The sequence below is a fragment of the Phasianus colchicus genome, chromosome 20 (assembly GCF_987193195.1).
Source record: "Phasianus colchicus chromosome 20, bPhaCol1.hap1.1, whole genome shotgun sequence".
NCBI classification, from domain to species: domain Eukaryota; kingdom Metazoa; phylum Chordata; class Aves; order Galliformes; family Phasianidae; genus Phasianus; species Phasianus colchicus.
The window spans coordinates 1,065,477-1,084,116 of NC_143455.1; the positions used below are offsets into that span (position 1 = coordinate 1,065,477).

Here is an 18,640-nt window from a genome sequence, read left to right on the forward strand (position 1 = left end):
TCCGCTCCTCCGCCGCCCCGCCCCGCCCCGCCGCCCGCCCCTTCCGGCCCCGGGCGGCGGCCGCCATGGAGCCCGCCCCGCGCTTCTCCTTCGGGGTCATCGCGGACGTCCAGTACGCGGACGCGGAGGACGGCCACGACTTCTGGGGCCGCCGCCGGCGGTACTACCGGCACAGCCTCCGCCTGCTGCGGGCCGCCGTGGAGGCCTGGGCCGCCGAGCGGCCGCCGCCCGCCTTCGTGCTGCAGCTGGGCGACTGCATCGACGGCGTCAACGCGCGGAGCGGCGCGGCCGAGGCGGAGGCGGCGCTGGGGCGGGTGCTGGCGGCGCTGGGGCGGCTGCGGGTGCCGGTGCACCACGCCTGGGGCAACCACGAGCTGTACAACTTCGGCCGGGCCCGCCTGGCGCAGAGCGGCCTCCGCAGCCGCCCGCCGCCCGGCCCCGGCCCGCCCGCCGCGCCGCCCGGCGATTGCCACGCGTACCACTTCTGCCCGGCGCCGCGCTTCCGCTTCGTGCTGCTGGACGGCTACGAGCTGAGCCCGCTGGGCCGGGACGCCGACAGCCCCCGGCGCCGGGCGGCCCTGCGGCTGCTGAGGGAGAAGAACCGCAACGCGGACCTCAACAACCCCGCAGGTACCGCCGCGCTCGGGTAGCGCAGCGCTCCCGCCCTGTGCGGGAACCCCGAGCTGAGGTGGCACGGAAATCCCGAGGATAAACCGTTTGTCGTAAATATTGATAGAAGGGAAGCAAATAAGGAACCTACAGTAGGTGCATGCCTAACCTTCTTCTTCATCGCAGGACTGGAAGAACCTCAGTTTGTAGAATTCAATGGAGGATTTAGCCGAGCGCAGCTGGACTGGTTCAATGACGTACTCAGGTTCTCCGATGAAAACCAAGAAAAAGTTGTCGTTATGGGTAGGTGGACATGGGGGATATATGCAAAATGGTTACGAAGCAAGCTAGTACAAGTTAGCAGAGGAAAACATAGTATCATAGGAGCGTATGTAAGTGGTGTAGTTGGAGAATAGCAGCTGTGTCGCACTCGGGTGAGCTTGTTGGATAGAGGCAGCAGCCTGAGCTTCCCACCCAGGAAAGCTGCTTGTCTGGGAGCAGTTTGATTCATAGAACCGTTGAATGGCCTGGGTTGAAAAGGATCACAATGATCATCTAGTTCCAACCTCGTGCAGGGTTGCCAACAATCAGGCCAGGCTGCCCAGGGCCACATCCAGCCTGGCCTTGAATGCCTCCAGGGATGGGGCATCCACAACCCTCCAGAAGCAATCTTGCAGTGTCTGTGAGTATTGTTGAGCTGGGACCTAATATTCTGAAATGAAGATGCTGTATAAAGAAGAAGATGAAAGATATTTGGAAGGGAGAAAGAAATGAAATACAAGAACTTCACAGATGCCCTGATTTTTCCTGCACTCCAGACCAAAGTGGTTCTGTTTATATAGAGAATCCCCAAACAAGGAGGTATGGGTACTGGGCACTACACAGGAGAAGAGGCCAACCCCCACCTTGCCATAACCTCCTGCAGGGGGTTGTCAGCCTCTTCTCCCCTGTAATTAGCAATAGGACGAGAGGGAATGACCTCTTGTTGCACCAAGGGAGATTCAGGTTGGATGTTAGGAAAAATTTCTTCTCCAAAAGAGCGGTCAGGCGCTGGAACGGGCTGCCCAGGGTGAGCACACCATCCCTGGAGGTGTTCAAGGTGTTGTACTGAGAGATGAGGTATAGTGGTGGTAGGTGGATGGTTGGACTGGGTGATCTTTGAGATCTTTTCCAACCTTGGTGATTCTGTTATGTGTTAAGTAACTTTTCTGCTTCTTTCCCTGCTGCAGGTCATCTGCCCATTCACCCAGATGCTTCAGACGAAGTTTGCCTAGCCTGGAATTACAGAGATGCCCTTTCTGTCATACACTCTCATCAGTGTGTGGTCTGCGTTCTTGCAGGGCACCAGCACGATGGTGGCTATTGTTTAGACTCACATGGTGTTCATCATCTGACTTTGGAAGGGGTTATTGAAACTCCACCTGAAAGCAATGCCTTTGGAACTATTTATGTCTATGATGATAAAATGGTATTAAAGGGAAGGGGTAGAATTTCAGACAGAGTGATGTGTTTCTGAAAATGCCAAGCAGATGTCTAAATGCAAATTCTTCTTCAGGAAGTACTCTAAAAAGTACGGGATCTAGCATGTTCTTTGCTTGTAGAAAGATCTACATGGCTGATCCTTACAGTTTTAACTCTCATGTTCCTATCTCAGATACAGAACTCTAAAAATTGTGTTTTTTTAAGGAACAAAACTTAACTTTTTGGAGAACAGAGAAGGCCAGTAACCGTGTTTGAAGAATGCAAATTGTTGACATAACCACCCAGTCTTGAACAGATTGTTATTTATTGTGAAAAAAAACACAAACAAACAAAAAGCCACTAGTTGGTAGTTTTGTTTTTCCAGGATATACTTGATTTAGTCTGACTTAAAGCATTCAAAATTGTACCCGTGCAGAAGCAGCTACATACATTTAGCTGGAAAGTCTAACCTGTCTTCTTCATGCTGTTTTAAAAGACTGAAGTCATTTTGAAAAAAGTGAAAACAATGAAAATGGGCACTGTCTATGTTATATCAGAGCACAGTGCAGAGATGCCCAAGCTTTAAAATAAAATAAAGGCAGGAAAACTAGGGTATCATGTAATGCTGCAGATACAGCAGGTGGGATACATGTGTGCCTGGCCTGCAGCAGCACTGAGGGAACAAACTCTGAGCTCTGACTTAGGATGACGTGAAGTGTGTTGCTGTGCTGCATCTGGATCCATGCTGTCTTCCACAGCCTGAGTACTCACACTCACCTGTGCATCCTTGTCTATGACTGGTGATGATGGAGCATGCTTACTGTCTCTGGGATGCTGCATCAGTTCTGATCTCCAGGAACAGAAGTTCTGTGAGAAGCAGGTTGTAATAGTGATCGTGTCTGCTGGTGGCACTCTGTGAGCATGCTTTTTGCAGAAAATACAGAAGCTTTCACTGGATTTTCTTTAGAAAAATAGTATTTACTACTCTATCAAAACCATGACTTTCAGTTAAAGGTAATAACAAAAAATATTGCTTCAGATATATTCCACTTAAAATTTTAGCGTAGGAACAGAAACACAGACTGGTTCATCTTTCAGCAAATCTCAGTGGATTATCTTGGCAGACGTTTTTCAAGTTTTATATCCAGAATGAGTCATTTATTGAAACAAAGTGTTTGATCTACTTTTCCCTTAATGTTACAGAACAACAGCTTTCCCAGATACGAGGTAGAAGGAGAGACTGAACTGGGGATGCCTAGATATTTTGAATAATTAACCTTAGAACACACAGAAGGTCAACAATGCTTTGAAAACATCCAAAGAAGCAGGCTGAACAGTATCCATAGAAAAGTTCTCCCCTTGGATTTCACAATGTTCTTCAGTTTTTTTTTCTGGAAACCTCAAGCCACACTGTGGGAAGCAGCCAGACGTTCTTGTCCTATCAAACTGATACTAACCTTTCATTAAGAACCAAAAAGCAGCAGCAAATAAGGTCAGAACATTTATTTATGTGCTGTCTCCACCAGGTCAAATCACAGTTTTACAGTGTTCTGGCCAAGATTCTCGCATCTCTTTGTTCATATAAATGTACAGCCATGAAACAAAGGGGAAGACAGCAACCAAGATTGCAGCAGTCAAATGAATTCCACCCAGCGGATTCCTACAAAGAAGCAAATGCAACAGTGCAGTTTCAAATCAAACTGCTACCACTCCCGTGGCTGTGGTTGGCTAAAGACAGCAGAGATCCTTTGGCCACTGTGTCATCTCTACGTAGCTTCTATAGCTGCATCAGCAGAGTCCTTTAGTGGAGCCATACCATATGCCAGCAGAAATGTGTTCTGCCACCTCCGCAGGCTATATAAAACAGGTGACAAAAGCACTGCCCAGAGCATATTGCATGTTTCAACATTACAAAATATTGCTTGGCAGCCTGCAACTTTTCATGCTGCCAGCTGTTACAAATTAATTTAGTGAAACTGCTGTAGTACAGATCTCCAGAGAGGCTGGAAGGGAAAGCACTTGTATCCCTGTTTGTGCTGGCAGAACGCAGCAGACCCCATTAGACAAACCCCTGCTGGAAAGTTCTTAATGTGGGAGCAATGATAGAAATGGTTTTGTAGCTTTCATTAGCAGCTGTGGCTCATGTTCACTGGCCTGTTCCACAGAAAGAGCACACTGTCCTTGTACAAAAGAGGAATGTATCTCCTGCTCATTACTGCAGAAGAAGCAAGAAAAAAAAATGTTTTAAGTTTTCCTTTCTCCCACTTCTGCAGACTTCTAGGTGTAAAGGATCCTACAAGCTGCAGCACCAAATACTACTGTTGAGGATTAAGATTTAGACAGTAACATGAATCAGAAAATCACAGAACATCCTGAGCTGGAGAGGATCCTGGCTCCACAGAGGACCACGCAAACATCAAAACATGAAGTAGAAGAACAAACAGCCAAAATTAGCTACAGGTTTCCAAGAAGCTACTCAGTAAATCTGAACATATGAGTGCATTAAGAAAAACTTACTTTGCTGAACTGCGACAAAGACTCATCCATGTTGTAATGATCACCAGACCAAACAACTCTCTAAAAAGCCAAACAAAAACTAGATCAGAAAATAACGGAAACATCTGCTTGCTTATGAAAAATGCAAATTGCCTCCAAAAGAATAGGGTAAGTATGGGCTGTCTCCCCTTGGAGATGTTAAATATATGTTATAGGGACTGCACTTACAATTACAGTATTGCCTCCCTTCTCAAATCTACAAACACGTAACTCAGCTGTACAGCTGCAGAACTTCCTGCTTCTGCTTTTGTTCCATTGCTAAACTTAATATAAAAAATCCCTTCTATAAAAAAAAAAAACACATATATAAAAATAAACTATAAAAAACTAAAATATAAATTTTTCAATATAAAAATAAACTAAATATAAAAATAAACTTCTGTAGCACATTTCCCTCATCAATATATATAAAGCAAAGCAACACTCCACTACTCTTCACTGTAAACAGAAGAGCTAGCTGCTACTGCTTCCCCTCTGTGTTGAGCAAGCACCCAGTTTAGCCAAGCAATCAAAGGAATATCCAGGTGAAAGATCCTCCCTCCTCCTTGGTACCCAACAATTCAGAGGACTCAGCAGCCTGTGACAGTTAAGCACAGAAACAGTATCGCTTCAAGAGTTTTTAACACTAAATGCTATTTCTACAGTTCCTGTAGCACAATACACAGCTATTTCACAGTACTGTGCTGTGGTCTCTGAAAGCCAGAACTGTCCCCAATTAAATCTAGCTGCCTCAGTTGGGTAGGATTCAGGCATGATCCTTTATCTGCCTTTCAGTCCTTTTATTCAACAGACTGCTGGTTTGTAATGCTGTGTTCCTTCCTCTTTGGTTTGAATTGCCAGAACCAAGAGCACCACTGCAGCAGGCCAACAAAGCTTAGCAATGTGACCCACTGGGAGATAGCCTGGTGAACCAAAGTCTGTCAGGGGAATTCGGTACTTACCTGCCTTCCTCTTCGTGCAAAAAGTTTCCTTGAGTATATGCAAACAAAGAGTAAGCCAAGGAAATGGTCCCAATAATACAGCCAGCAGAATGAAGGTCACAGAGACTCCTCCAAAAAAAGTTTTCTGAGGAAAAAAATAAGCTGGCAGGAACTGCAATGTAGCATGAAGTACATTCTGTGAATTGAAGAGTAACTAAGCTGCTAACAGAAATGCCTGCAGTGAGTACATATGCCCTAGGCAGGAAGACAGAATTAATACAAGCATCTGTATGATTACGGAAAGCTGCTAGAAAGTGCTGTTGAAATTGTACGTTAGCGAGCTGGGGTCTTCCTTCCCAGGAATGCAACTTCTTGGCAGCAGTGCTGCAAAGAAAATGGTTTCCTGTTAGCCCAAGCAAGCAAAACATGTTCCAGCATTCAGCATGCACAGAAAATCACAAGGCAGATTACAAATGGGAGTTTGCTTAATTAGGGGAAACAGCTCTTCTGGAGTGCACGCTCACAGCTCTGACCAGCAGTGCTAACACCATGGCACAAGGAGCATCTGCCTTCATGCTCCCTGACAAGTCTCCATCTGACCTTTTGCCAGTGATCATGAGCAACAGTGACACCTCTGTCTCAGGGCTGGGGACTGATGTTTTAAAGAGAAAAACAGAGACATGAAAAATCTGAATGGACCCACGGTTTCTTCTCGCTTTCCATGTCCACTCCCTCAAGGAGGAGAGGTGAACAAATGACACATGCTGAGCTCCAGCTGATCTCAGCAATGTTCGTAGCAAACACTGCGAAGTCAAAAGCAGTCTTTCCTAGGCACTGACCTCTCCAGGCAAGCGTGAAAAATGATGGGCTGCCAAAATTCAAAAACTCAGTGTGACCAAGCTTCATAATCAATCCCACAGTAAACTCACTGCAGCTCTGCAGAGGCTGCATCTGAGGTTCCACAGGCCTGAGTGACAAAGACCACTTGCTGAATTTACATAAATGTCAAATTACACAACAGTTGTGCAGTTTTAATCTAGATTTCCTAAAGATTGTGGTGCAAGTAACATACCTGTAGATTAGCTTGCAGGTTCTCCTAACCAGTTGAATGCCACTATGTTGAGGCTGTACCTACTGCAAGCCTCCCCTGGAATGTCTGAAAACACAGGCAGCAATTCTCACGGGTTCTGGTTTCATGAATGGTGCCACATTGTATGCTTAAGGTGAAAGATTGTAATGGTACGATTTGTGACAATGATTGTGCTCCTGAAGATTATCCTTTCTGGTAGAAGTGTAATTCCAAATCATATTAAATGTTCACTTAGAGAAGATACAGTTACTTTAATTGACAATAGTCATGATACCAAAGATTTAAACAATTTAGTTTGTAATTCAAAAAATAGGTCCCTTTGTGCAAACATTGTGGGAAGGCAACAAAGAGCAATCTAGGAGAGAAGGAGGTTCCAAAGTGCAATCTGTGTATTTCAACATCAGTACTACCTATGGGTAAACTAAGAGACCAACTAAGAGACCCCTTGCAAGAACCCCTTGACTGAACAGTGCAGGTGCAATGTTGGATTTAACATGTATGACAATTCTGAATGTAGGCAAGAACTTCATGGGAATTGTATGAATATTCATACGTTAAATGCATACAGTGAGGGTGATTTAGTTCTGGGGTGTGCATGCTTTGTGGAAGGATCCCCATGCACCCAGCACTGCAATAAACCAGTGTTGGCTTTCTAAACTATCATTTGGTTTGGAGAGTTTTCTTACGTTTTTCTGTAACAGTCCTTTAAAAATTAAGAATTATTTTCTGGAGTCCTGGACCATATCTGATCTGAACAATTATTTCAACACCTCATATAGGTTAGCCCTCAGTGTGCAACACTGAAACCTCAGTCACTGCACAGACTTCTCCGAGCATCAGCCTTTGTGCGTGTGGAGCAGCTGTAGTACTTGATCCTAAAAAAGACCTTTAGCTCTCTTAAAGCATTGTACAGAGCTTAACAGCTTGTATATGACACAGATAAGCAAAAACCCAACTTTACAACAAGAGACTGCATGGATTAAACTATGTACTAAGGTCAACAACAGAGCCAGGTTCAGAACATGCTCCCAGGATTGTGCTCCATTTGCTCCATGAGTGCTTGAATCAAGGTATATTGGTAAGACCAACCCAGTGGCAACCCTTTAAGTGGAGCTCCTGTGTTTGCTTGCAGCATTTCCAATAACAAATACTAATACTACCTTCAGCAGAAGCAGGTTCCTCAGCTTTCTGCACACAAAATGTATCAGGACACGTGTCCATACAACCTGACCTGTGATTCAGTGAAAATAAACTTTTCAAGGAAAAAAACTGAGCAGAGATTCTGTTTTACACACCAATATCATACCTGTTACCAAAGGGTTAAGGACAACAAGCAGTGTAAGGGCAGCCGGCACCAAGTAGACAACCTGTTAATCAAACACAAACTTAGCAAGCTAAGGAAGCAGATGTAGTCACCCATAGCAACTTCTCCACAGCATTTTGTGAGATGCACAAAGCAGCTGTACAGCTCTCTCCCTTTTGCAGCTCTCTACCCTGTGCACAGAAGAAACCCAGTGCTCCCCCACCTGCCACCCAAAATCCTTGTGTGACACCGCTGGGAGAGGTCAGCCAAGTGCCAGACATCGTGCCCCAGCTCCAGGGTTGCACTGTGGTTCTCCCCGGGAGAGGCCCTGCGAAGAACTGCCCCCCACACCCCAACCGTGCTGGGTGGGAACAGCAGCAGCCCCCGATCCCGCATCGAGGCCTTGGCCCTGCCAGCTGGGCTCACCGCTTAAGGGATGCACGGGGAGCGCAGGGCCACGGCAGGGCCACGGCAAAGACACGGCAGGGCCACGGCAAAGACACGGCAGGGCCACGGCAGGGCCAGGGTCGGCCCGCACCCACCCGCGGCTCCTGCCACCCACGGACCCCTCTGGCCGCTGCGGCTCCAAGCCCCGCTCACGCCGCCCCAGGATCACCGGCGGCCGCTCCTGAGAACGACAGCAGTAGACAGAAAAGAGCGAGTCTTCTTTAACTTTGAGGAGAGCTCGGGATCCCCGCGGAGGCCCGCGCTGGCAGCAGCCAGCCGAGCCGCTGAGCCCCGGCGAGCGCAGGCGGCGGCGCGGGGCGGGCGGGACCGGAGCGCTCCGCGTTCAGCCCCGCGGGGCTCCAGGCCGTACTCACCACCCACAGCCCGGCGTCGGGGTCGTTCACCTGCGGCGAGGAAGCGCACCCTGAGCCCTTGCGGCCTCCGGGCGGGCCGGGCCGGGCTCGGCGGGCGGGACGCGGAGGGGAGCGGCGTGCGGGGGCCCGGGGCTGCGCCGGAGCGCGGTACCGCCGGGAGCCCGAGCTCCGCCGCCTGGCACGGCGTCGCGCCCGCCGCCCTCACCTGCACGGCGGCCGCCAGCCCGAAGAAGGCGGCCATAAGAAGGTTGCAGAGCCTCCACAGCAGCCCCGCCATGGCGGCACGGCTCTCCGCCTCCGCCGGGGGGGGGGCGGGCCGGCCGCCTTTCGTCCTGCCGGGGCCGTGCAGCCGGTGTCCGGCGGGCTGTGGGACCTCAAACCCTGCGGGTTTCCGAGGCTTGCCTGGGCTGAGCTCGCTGAGCTGCTGGTGCCGGTAGTCCTGCTGCGGGTGGGGTGCTGGACTGGAGCTGTCCTGACATCCCTCGTGCCGACGTTTCTGTGTTTCCGCAATAAGTCATGTACCAGGAAGAAAATCAGATAATTTGAGGAAAAAAATCTGAGGCAATAAACAGGAAATAAACGTGAAAACTTACACAGTAAGACTTTAGTGAAGCGAACTGCAAACTCCCCACCCTGGAGCTATTTTGAAGATGTGCAGATGCGGTGCTTCGGGACGTGGTTTAGTGGGAGACATGGCAGTGCTGGGATAACAGACATACTTGATGATGTAAGAGGCCTTTTCCAAGATAAATGATTCTGTGATTGCTGTAGTTATCAAAATGCATGAGCCCTTACAAGAGCGGCCTTGCCTGAGCACTGAGCAGCCTATGGCCAGGACTGCCCACCTCCAGCTCACCAAAGGTCTGTGTGCCTGTTGAGCCAATCACTGACTCACCGGCATAACCTCAGTCCTGTCACACCACCATGGATCTGCCTGGCCATCACCTGTAGATTGACTTCCCAGCTTGATGTTAGACCTGCCTTGTCACCAAGGACTTCCCTTTGGCTCAGACTCTCAGTTGGGTCTGGCTGCAGCTCCTGGGTCTGCACTGCTCACCATGCACAGAGGTTACGGTAGGACAAGTCCTGGCCGGCATCTCCCTTGTATCAGGAATGGTGTGGTGAGCAGGACTGGGGAAGTCATCCTGCCCCTGTGCTCAGCACTGGTGAGGCCTCACCTCGAGTTCTGCGTTCAGTTTTGGGCACCTCAGCACAGAAAGGACATGGAGGTGCTGGAGCAGGTCCAAAGCAGGGCAACAAGGCTGGGGAAGGGCTTGGAGAACATGGCCTGTGAGGAGAGACTGAGGGAACTGGGGCTGTTCAGTCTGGGGAAAAGGAGGCTGAGGGGAGACCTTATTGCTCTCTTCCAGTATCTGAAAGGTGCTTCCAGCAGAGCAGGGCTGGTCTGTTCCCAGTGGTGACAGGATGAGAGGAAATGGCCTCAAGCTGAGCCAGGGGAAGTTTAGGTTGGATATCAGGACTTCTTTACAGAAGGGGTTGTTAAGCACTGGAATGGGCTGCCCAGGGAGGTGTTTGAGTCACCATCCCTGGATGTGTTTAAAAACCGTTTGGATGTGGTGCTCAGGGACATGATTTAGTGAAGGGCTGTTAGAGTTAGGGTAGTTTAGTTAGGTTGTGGTTGGAATCGATGAGTTTTAAGGTCTTTTCCAACCTGAGCAATTCTATGATTCTATGATTCCATGATTCTATGATTCTATGATCCTTTGCCTTGTGCTGTCCCTCCCAGCTCCTGTCCATTGGGGAGTGGCCAGCCCCTGCTGTTCCATGAGGAGCTCCTTTACCCACTTCCAGCACCCAGGAGGTGCAGGAAGGTGCAGTCAGGGCAGTGGAGGGCTGAAGTGCAGGCCTTGGTACAGGCTGGCTGGGACAGCTGTGGGCTCACACTGCCAGTCACCGTGGTGGCCTGGAGTGTGCTGGAGTGTGTTTGGGCATGGAAGGTTCCTGGAATAAGAACAGCCATGATGGGTGGTACAGATGCAGCTCAAGTCACTGGCAGTAACACTGACAGGAAGGTACCAAGATGGGCTGTTGCTGTTGTTTTCAGGGATATCTTGGAGGTCAAGAAGGATTATGAAAGACTAGAGATTGATTTTTCAGCATAAGCAAGACAAAATAAGGAGCTTCTGTGAATGCGGAGGTCTGCTTCCTCCCTGTAGTTGAGAACCACCGTCTAGTCATGAAGAACATTGTGGGCCCACCTGTACACACAGCTTACATGGAATAAAAATTTATGTAGTAATGGGTATCTGAAACATGACTTTTTGTGTACTGTAGAAATAATGAAGATACTGACATCTGGCTTCACAGAAGAGAAGGACTTGTCATTATTTGAGAGCATCTCACATGTATCTCCCATCTCCCCAAAGCCATGAAATAAAACAGTTCTGGGTATCACAGCTTGGTAATGTTGTGATCTTGAAGAGCCTGAAGTAATGAGGAGTAATATCTAGTTGGGGATAAAAGGAGCTTTATGCTTTTCCCAGCTGGCATGATGGGGTTTAAATCACTGTTTTTGTATAGACCCTACAGTCTAGGATTCATTCTGTACTGAAGAAGAGATTCAGGTTCTTTTTTTGCATTGCCTGGAGAACAAAAAGGGTACTGCTCAGAAAAACAGTACTTTCTCATCATTTCCTGATCACTTATCTCCCAAAGTGATAATTACCAAGTGTTGGGCTGTTTGTCCCACTGATTTCTGTAGCAGTGTTCAACTCCACTTACATCTCACCAAACTGTTATATGGAAGACATGTGAATGCATTTGTGGAGGGGATTAATGCTCATCTAGTCCTGCTATTCTTAACTAAGTCTTCTCTTGGACAGGTTATGAGAAGTTAAACTGCTGCACAGTACGTCGCAAAGAAGCAAGAGCTCTCATTGTAAATGGCTGCCATTCTTACAGCTCCACTGAGTAGGCTTTATGTTTCATAATAATTGTTTTATTCTGTATGTTAAACAATTGCTGGCAGCTGCAGGCAGAACAGCAGGCCACATCCAATATAACTAAATCCCCCTCGACATTTAAATTGATTTGAAGCCCATCGAAACTAAACTGCTCTCCACAGGTGCCCATAAGTGTACAGCTTTCCTATTAACAAGCATTCCAGGAACAGGGTACCAATCCTTAGAGAAAAGCTCAGGGATTACACTGCAGCAGGATGTGTACACTTTGTTTTCCTCTCAGCAAACCCAGCTTGAACTGTGGATTTCCAAGAGCAACGGGCAAAATGTCCTTGCAAATTTTCTGTAAGTCTCCAGGGAGCTGAATCCCCTTAGTGAGGCAGCAGGAACAATGCTTAATTCCTTGGTTCATGTTTTTTTAAGGATGCAAGACCTCACCAGAGAGCACTCAGTCAAGTCTGTCTCTGTGTTGCAACCTCCGCTACCAGATCTTCAGTCCATTCCTTTCACCTTGGAAGAGCTGAGCTCCAGCAGTGAGACCAGTGCAGGGGGCAGTGTACTGTGTGTGCCTGAAATCACCCAAGAGTTAGGAAGCACAGGCAATGAGAAGTAATGGCTTGGAACAGTCACCTCTCTGCACAGCCTTCTGGACAGTACAAGAGCTGTTAGTTTTCATGCTTAATTTCCAGGTACAGGCCAGGCTTCTGAATGTATTTTCTAAGGAAGGGGAGGGTATTTCAGGCTATAAAAGAGAAATGTCAAGGACTTCTAGCTGGATAAAATGTAATAGTGGTACTAGGAAGAATAAGAGAGTTGAATGTAAGATAGAGTGTATCTTTTGTTAGAGCAATTTATATGATAGGAAAATAAAAAGTCTATACACTAGCTCTTTTCAACTGGGAAGCAAAAGTGTGAATTTCTGTCCATTTTCTCCATATTAGCTGATTTTGCAAAAAGAAAACTCAGCTGGGATGAGCTCTGACTGTTCTGTTTGATTGATCACAACTTACTGCACACCCCTGTTAGTCTACCAAGGCCATGGTTGGGCTGCAGGGAGAGCTGCTGCTTGCCATGTCACAGAGGGGAAGCTGCAGCTTCTGGAGAGTACCTGGGAGAAAGCCATGGAGACAGGGCAGGAGGCAGAGAAACAGTCAGAGAGGCAGAATCAGGGCTGTGCATGGAGTGGGATGTGATTTCTGCTGCCTTACCAAGCAGCAGTGAGATCTGAGATCAGCTCAACTGTGTTGTCTCACTGCCCTGGGGAGGCCACCAAGAGAAGGGAGCAGCGAGGTAAGGGGCTGCTAAACTGGTGGAGAGCAGCGTCTCCTGGGTGCTTGGAGGCTGTCAATCCTGTGAGTTAGCAAAGCACAGTGACACAAGCAAGAGAGGGTGAAAGACCCCTCTCTTGAGAAGATGGGGGAGAGGAGGGGACTGACTTGCAAACTGCTTCATCTCTGTTTCATCAGGCTGTCTTATTCTTGGCTGCTCTGATTCAAAAGTAATCGTTCCTATTTTATAAATGTAACAGACTTGTAGCACTTACTGCAAAAATGAGTCGAAGTTTGTTCACTTTAAAGCTTTACCAACGATCATGAACACTTGGAACCACCCACACGGACTGAAGAGACTTTCTCTGAAGGGAATGAGTTTCCAGCAATACTGCTTTCTCCCATAAGAGGGAGGCCAAGAACGTTCAGTATATTGATATGATTTGAGCAACTTAAAAATAGGTTCAACGTGAGGTGAAATGCTCTCCCTTGCTATACCTCTGGGAGTTTGCTACTTAGCTGGTAGAAACCCAAGCTTGCCTTCAGCTAGAGAACTCCAACCGAATGACAGAAGCTTTTACGTGAGAGTTCTGGAGGAACAGACCAGACAGCCAAGCTGCAATCCTGAGGGTGCCATGCTGTTGCCCAAGAACCTGCACCAGAGATGTCACTTGTCACAAAGCTGACTTGGGACGTTTCATAACTGAGGAAGAAGCAGGACCCAACGGCAGATTTACAAGGGTTTCACTGAAGTTTTGTTATGATCCCGAGACCTCCCTCCTCCATTAGGGAAATGAAGGACGACCATGAATATTTGTAGCAGTTTATATGCAATTTGCAACAGAGCACAGTACAAATACATCTAATCACATCACTACACCAGTTCTGACTCGGCCACTCATCTTCCCATATTGCCGTGCACAGCAGGCTCCTGGTGCATTGTTTGAGGTTGTTTCCCAGATCTTGCTCTTCTCTGGAGGCAAATGAGAGATTTTTGTTGATTCTCAAAACACGATTTTTGGTATTTTGGCACATAACCTGCTTGCTGCTCTTAGTACATCCCACAGAAGAGCTCAGACAGTAACATCTATTGAGACAAAGCAATAGGTTCCTTCAGTATAGAGCAGTTGGCCCTTTTGTCACACACTGCAGAGTCACCCATTCCAGTGACCACTCCGTAGCTTTCATCCTTGTGGACACTGATGATACTATCATGAGTGGCCATAGATTGGTTTTTTGGTTGGATCACAACTGGTTAAGAGGTCCGGGTGGAAAGGTGGAATGAGGAAGAGCTTGGAGGACTTAGTGCATCCCTGGCCCAAAGATTCTGACTGAAGCTCAAATAGGGAAAATACTGGAGATAAATGCATGGCCATACAGGCTTTGGCTTTATTTGCATTAACTGATGGGCCGTGTCCCATGAGGATGGAAGGATGGAATCCACCTTAGTGAGAAGGAGAAGAACCTCATATTCACTGCTTTGCTGACTTCAGAGTTTGAACATCTAAAGTGTTCTAAACATCTGAAGTGTTCAATAGATAAGCCTCCTTTTTGCCCTTATTTTAATTCTATGTTAACAACCCTTTTCCTACCTCATTATTTTGCAGAGCTCACACAAGCTGACCCACCTTATGCTTTTGCCAGATGCTGTCTATAATTCTAATTTAAAGACCTTCTCAGTACCCAGCAAAGTTCTGGAGCATCCCACTGAACAAGGCTCTTGTATGTACCTAGAATATAACAAAGGATTGCACAGCTATTATGAACTTCTTAGCAAAAAAATGCACTCTAATGTTCCAGCATAACACAGTTTTTTTCATTATTATTTTTTCATAAAGTAGTGGGTCTATGTACATTAACTTTAGGTAGGTTTTAACATCAGCTGACCTGATTCTCAAGAAGATATGACTACACTGGTGGGAAAACTGTACCTTAAGGGCTAATTATCAGTGACTGTTAAAATAGAAGAACATATTGAAAGTATTTTCTGACCACAGTTCTCTTTGCCTGATTCACACTCGAGAGTACCTTATAACGTCCGCAGATAACCCCAAATCCACCACCATGAAGGGCAACAAAACCAGCAGTGTTCGGTGCCAAACTGACAAATGGTGGAAAGAGCCAGGATTCAACAGGTACAGCCTCAAGTATTATGATGAGCAACACAAACACTAGTGAAGAAACAACTAGATAGAGGATTAAAAAAAAAAAAGTCTAGAGGTATAATGGTGAGCAAGCTGAATACTGGTGATAGTAAAGGCACACATCATCCAGGAAAGCAGGATAAGCTGCAGTAGTGTGCCTACACAGGGACACTATTTAAAAAAAAATGCAGATCATCAGAAGGAAGTCAAAGGAGTACAGTGGGGATTCTGGGAAGCACAGAAAACATGAAAAAAGGCTGAAAGAATTGGATTGGTGCAGTCTGTAGAAGAGAAAGCCAGAGCGAAAAGGGGAAGGGAAACAGTCACCAATTGCCTTACAGGTCATTTCAAAGAAGGGAATTACTTGTCTTGCATTGCTGTAGTGAACAGGAAGGGATGTAAGGATTTCAGCTCCAACAAAAAAGCTTAAGTTAGGCTTTCAGCTAATGTCAAAATAGTAGAGTGACAGAGCAGATTGCTCTGGGGATGATGCAATTTCCATCACTTTAAGACCAGGTTTCTTAAACATTTCTCAGGACAGGTATTGTTCATCCTCCTAGATTTGCAGGGCAAAACAAGATAAGCAATATAATCTTTACCTATGCAAACCAGATGCAGGTGATCTGAAGCAGAGGTGGCAGCCAGCTGTCAGCTTTTGACTGTTTTCCAGCAGGCACTGGGTTTTTTTATTGTGACTCATAAAATGTCAGCTTTGGGCTTGCACTCTTGGTTAGGGCAGAAGAGAAAGCTTAAGGAGAGGGAAGAGAAAGGAAGGTTGTGGAATTAGGGGAGATGTCTTCAGTGCCAGGGACTGGACTACACATGACCCCCACAAGCCTTTAACTCTATACATAAGTTCACATGGGTGAAAAAAGAAAGCTTTTCAAAACCAGCACCAGCTGGCTTTGTAACACTGAAGAAAAGGAAAATAAAAAATAAAAAAAAGCTGGAAGAATCCTCAGGTGAGTCTTGAATTCTTCCTTTCTGTGCTGCTTTTAAATCAGGGCTTTTACTCAGGTTCCATCTGACCAGTGTTGCAGCTGCATTGTTGCCCTGTTCCACTGAGCCAGATGATGACCTGGGGACTTGACTTCCCATCTTTTCTTCAGCTCTCCTCATTGCATTTATCTTGCCTGGCAGTTTGGCATCTTAGCTCAGTCTGGTTGCTGTCACAGCACCTGCCCTGCTTGCCTTGCTCAGCCCTGGGCTCTTGCTGTAGAGACTGCTGTCTGTCTGCGGTGTTTGGCTCCAGTCAGGTGACTCCTCTTTGCAAAGCCAATGTGCAGAGACTCCTCTTTGCAGTCCTGTGTGCTCCCTGATGTTGAGGAAGCAGAGCCATAGTTCTGGGGTCCCACTCTGATGGGAATGAGGAGTCTGCTCTGGGAATAAAGGAGCAGAGGATAAGGATACATCTCCTGGAGACGCGTGCTCGTGCTGTTGCATGCAGCAGGGGCTGTCCTCTCTGTTGCAGACTGGTCTGAATGCCAGCACTGACTTGCCACAAGAGGTGGCACCATTGCCACCAGTGGTGCCTGTGCAGACCACATGCAGGAAGTCCTTTGTGGGAAGCTGTGTGTGTGCAGGCTTCCTGTTTCTCTCCCTCCAAAGCAGCAAAGAGAATGGAATGTACATGCAGCTTTAAGAGAGTTAGCAATGACTCCAGAGGATGTAGCGGCCAGGATAGGATGGGTTGGAGCCTAAGATCAAACCCAGCAAACATGTCACTGGGATGTGAGCCTGAGTGCATGAGGAGTGCTCTCTGGCATTTGCCCAGGGAAGCCATGTCAGTGATGGAGAAAGCTGACTGCAGTCCTTTTGGTGTGAAAAGGATGGAGCTGAAAGGGTAGATGGTCAGGAACAGCTCTTTCATCAATGGATCTCAAGTTATAAAGGAAATCAGTATTATTTCTGTGATGAAGAAACAGGGACTACTGTAGTTGAAGGAGGTGGGCTGGAAAGATAGCCCTTTTCTTCTGGGAAAAATCTTACTGCTCCACTCCCTGGTGCATGGTGCTGTTACTTATACTAAGACTGGAACTAGAGGTAGGATCAGAAACAAAGCAGATGCAACATGCTGGAATTAACAACAGCTAATGGAGGAAATAAAATGATGATGGTGATGACAGTGGCAGCAGAAGGAGGTTGTTGCCCTGGCTGTAATGGAAAACACAGGATGAAGTTAAGCTCTGCAGGGAAGAGGTTTCAGGTAAGTCATGAGAAGACAGGTCGGCAGGTAGATACCAGTGTGAGGGAAGGGGTTGTGTATTGCGAAATGTGGTACTGCTTGGTCAAACTGCCAGCCCGATCCGAGGGGGAGATGAGAGACCAGGGAAATGAGAAGGTTGGGCACTCCCGGTCAAACAAGTTCTTTGGGTGAAACAGTGGGGTTCACCGTCGCATTGGGATCACGGCACACACGGGGCTCCTGGAGGGCACGCAGTAGCGCAAAGGGGATGATGGCCACTCCTGGCGGGAGTGAGGAACGGTGGGAAGCGCTGCAGGAGAAAGCAAGCGGGACGCAGCACAGCGGTGCAGGGGGTGGGGACCCCGGCCAGGGGACGCGGGCACCAGCTACACGCGGCTGCCCACCCGCAGCCGGGCGCTGCCCGCCGGGGGAAGGGAGCGGACGCGGGGGCGGGCGGCCGGGCAGGACGCAACGCCGAGCGACCCGGCGGCGCGGGGCAGGGGCACGGCGGCGGGGAGTGGCCGCCCTGGAAGCGAGGAGCGGGGCGGGGGGCGGCAGACCCCGGGCCCGGCCGTCGGCCTCACGGGGAAGGCAGCGGCCCGGGCCCGCGCCGCCGCCGCCGAACGCAGCCTGGGCGGCCGCGGGCGCCCCGCCTGGGAGGGGTTAAGCGGGAGCCCCAGCCCGGGGGCGGACGGCGGACGGGGAGGCTCCGGCGCCTGCTATACGGCGGCGGGGCTCTAGGTGTCCTGCCTGGGAGGGTCCCTGCTGCATTGCAGCCTCCGCGCCGCTCCGTCTCTGGCGCACACAATGGCGACTCCCAGCCCCAGCAGCGGCTCCGGCTCGGGCGGAGGGAGCGGGCCGGGCCCGGGCGGGCCGCCGGCGCACGCGGCCGTCAGCAGCATGCAGGGTAAGCAGCCCCGCGCTAGGCCGCGCCGCTTCCGGGCCGGGCGGCGCTCCCCGCTCTAGGCCTCGGCGCGGCCCCGCTCCGCCTGCGGCTCCGGCGGCCTCCGAGGGCGGCCCGGGGGGCGGCGGCCGTCGCGCGGCGACCCCGCGGCTCCGTCTGGGCCCGGCGCGGCCGGCTCCGGGGCGGGCGGGGCGCTTCCTCCGGGGCGCGGCGGGCTCCGCGGGCTGCGCGCGAGCGGGGCGGGCGCTGCCGAGGGCTTCTCCCGCGGGGTCGGCGGCGCCGGCCGCCCCGTGCCCCCCGCGCCGGGCCCTCCTCGGGCGGGCCGGGGCCTGCGGCCCGGCGCCGGGATCCACCCCCCCCCGGGGCCGAGGCCTCCCCCTCGCCGCTCCCGCCGTGCCGGGCCGCGGCCCCGGGGCTCCCCGGGAGGACGGGCGGCTCCGCCCGCCGGGCGCCGCGCT

The 18,640-nt window shown here is 49.5% G+C and overlaps 3 protein-coding genes across 9 annotated transcripts in view; 2 read left to right on the forward strand and 1 right to left on the reverse strand.

Annotated features, from left to right (window-relative positions):
• The first annotated feature begins 20 nt into the window (after positions 1-20).
• Positions 21-3,568, forward strand: ADPRM (ADP-ribose/CDP-alcohol diphosphatase, manganese dependent). Of its 2 annotated transcripts, XM_090122119.1 has the most exons (4): positions 25-630; positions 796-912; positions 1,839-2,077; positions 3,274-3,568. In XM_090122119.1, exons 1-4 carry the CDS (start codon positions 66-68, stop codon positions 3,340-3,342), a joined length of 990 nt encoding a protein of 329 aa, XP_089978245.1. In that variant the 5' UTR covers positions 25-65; the 3' UTR covers positions 3,343-3,568. The 2 variants fall into 2 exon arrangements, with proteins under 2 accessions (XP_031459629.2, XP_089978245.1); XM_031603769.2 differs by having other exon boundaries at positions 21-630; positions 1,839-3,568.
• TMEM220 (transmembrane protein 220) lies at positions 3,559-9,266 on the reverse strand. 2 transcript variants are annotated; one of them, XM_031603770.2, is made up of 6 exons: positions 8,966-9,266; positions 8,761-8,790; positions 7,943-8,003; positions 5,568-5,691; positions 4,588-4,647; positions 3,559-3,730 (listed from the first exon to the last, which is right to left on the reverse strand). In XM_031603770.2, exons 1-6 carry the CDS (start codon positions 9,035-9,037, stop codon positions 3,598-3,600), a joined length of 480 nt encoding a protein of 159 aa, XP_031459630.2. In that variant the 5' UTR covers positions 9,038-9,266; the 3' UTR covers positions 3,559-3,597. The 2 variants fall into 2 exon arrangements, with proteins under 2 accessions (XP_031459630.2, XP_031459631.2); XM_031603771.2 differs by lacking the exon at positions 8,761-8,790 and having other exon boundaries at positions 8,966-9,126.
• Positions 9,267-17,918: 8,652 nt separating this feature from the next.
• The window catches only part of MAP2K4 (mitogen-activated protein kinase kinase 4), an 85,830-nt gene continuing 85,108 nt past the window's right edge, over positions 17,919-18,640 (forward strand). For 2 of the 5 annotated variants that reach the window (XR_016459090.1, XM_090121975.1), the window contains exon 1: positions 17,919-18,185. Coding sequence is in view for 4 of the 5 variants with exons in the window: in XM_090121975.1 (XP_089978101.1) it covers positions 18,086-18,185 (100 nt within the window). In the remaining variant the exon portion in view is untranslated. The remainder of the gene's footprint in view (positions 18,186-18,640) is intronic. The other 3 variants (XM_031603768.2, XM_090121976.1, XM_031603767.2) reach the window with 2 other exon arrangements.

What these genes read in the sequence shown, in the direction of transcription:
- ADPRM (XM_090122119.1), top strand. Translation starts at nt 66, where the DNA reads ATGGAGCCCGCCCCGCGCTTCTCCTTCGGGGTCATCGCGGACGTCCAG. An exon ending in GGACCTCAACAACCCCGCAG is followed by an intron (nt 631 to 795) that starts GTACCGCCGCGC and finishes TCTTCATCGCAG; the next exon opens with GACTGGAAGAACCTCAGTTT. An exon ending in ATGTCTATGATGATAAAATG is followed by an intron (nt 2,078 to 3,273) that starts GTATTAAAGGGA and finishes TTAATGTTACAG; the next exon opens with AACAACAGCTTTCCCAGATA.
- TMEM220 (XM_031603770.2), bottom strand. Translation starts at nt 9,037, where the DNA reads ATGGCGGGGCTGCTGTGGAGGCTCTGCAACCTTCTTATGGCCGCCTTC. An exon ending in CCGACGCCGGGCTGTGGGTG is followed by an intron (nt 8,004 to 8,760) that starts GTGAGTACGGCC and finishes TTTGATTAACAG; the next exon opens with GTTGTCTACTTGGTGCCGGC. An exon ending in CCTTAACCCTTTGGTAACAG is followed by an intron (nt 5,692 to 7,942) that starts GTATGATATTGG and finishes TTTTTTCCTCAG; the next exon opens with AAAACTTTTTTTGGAGGAGT.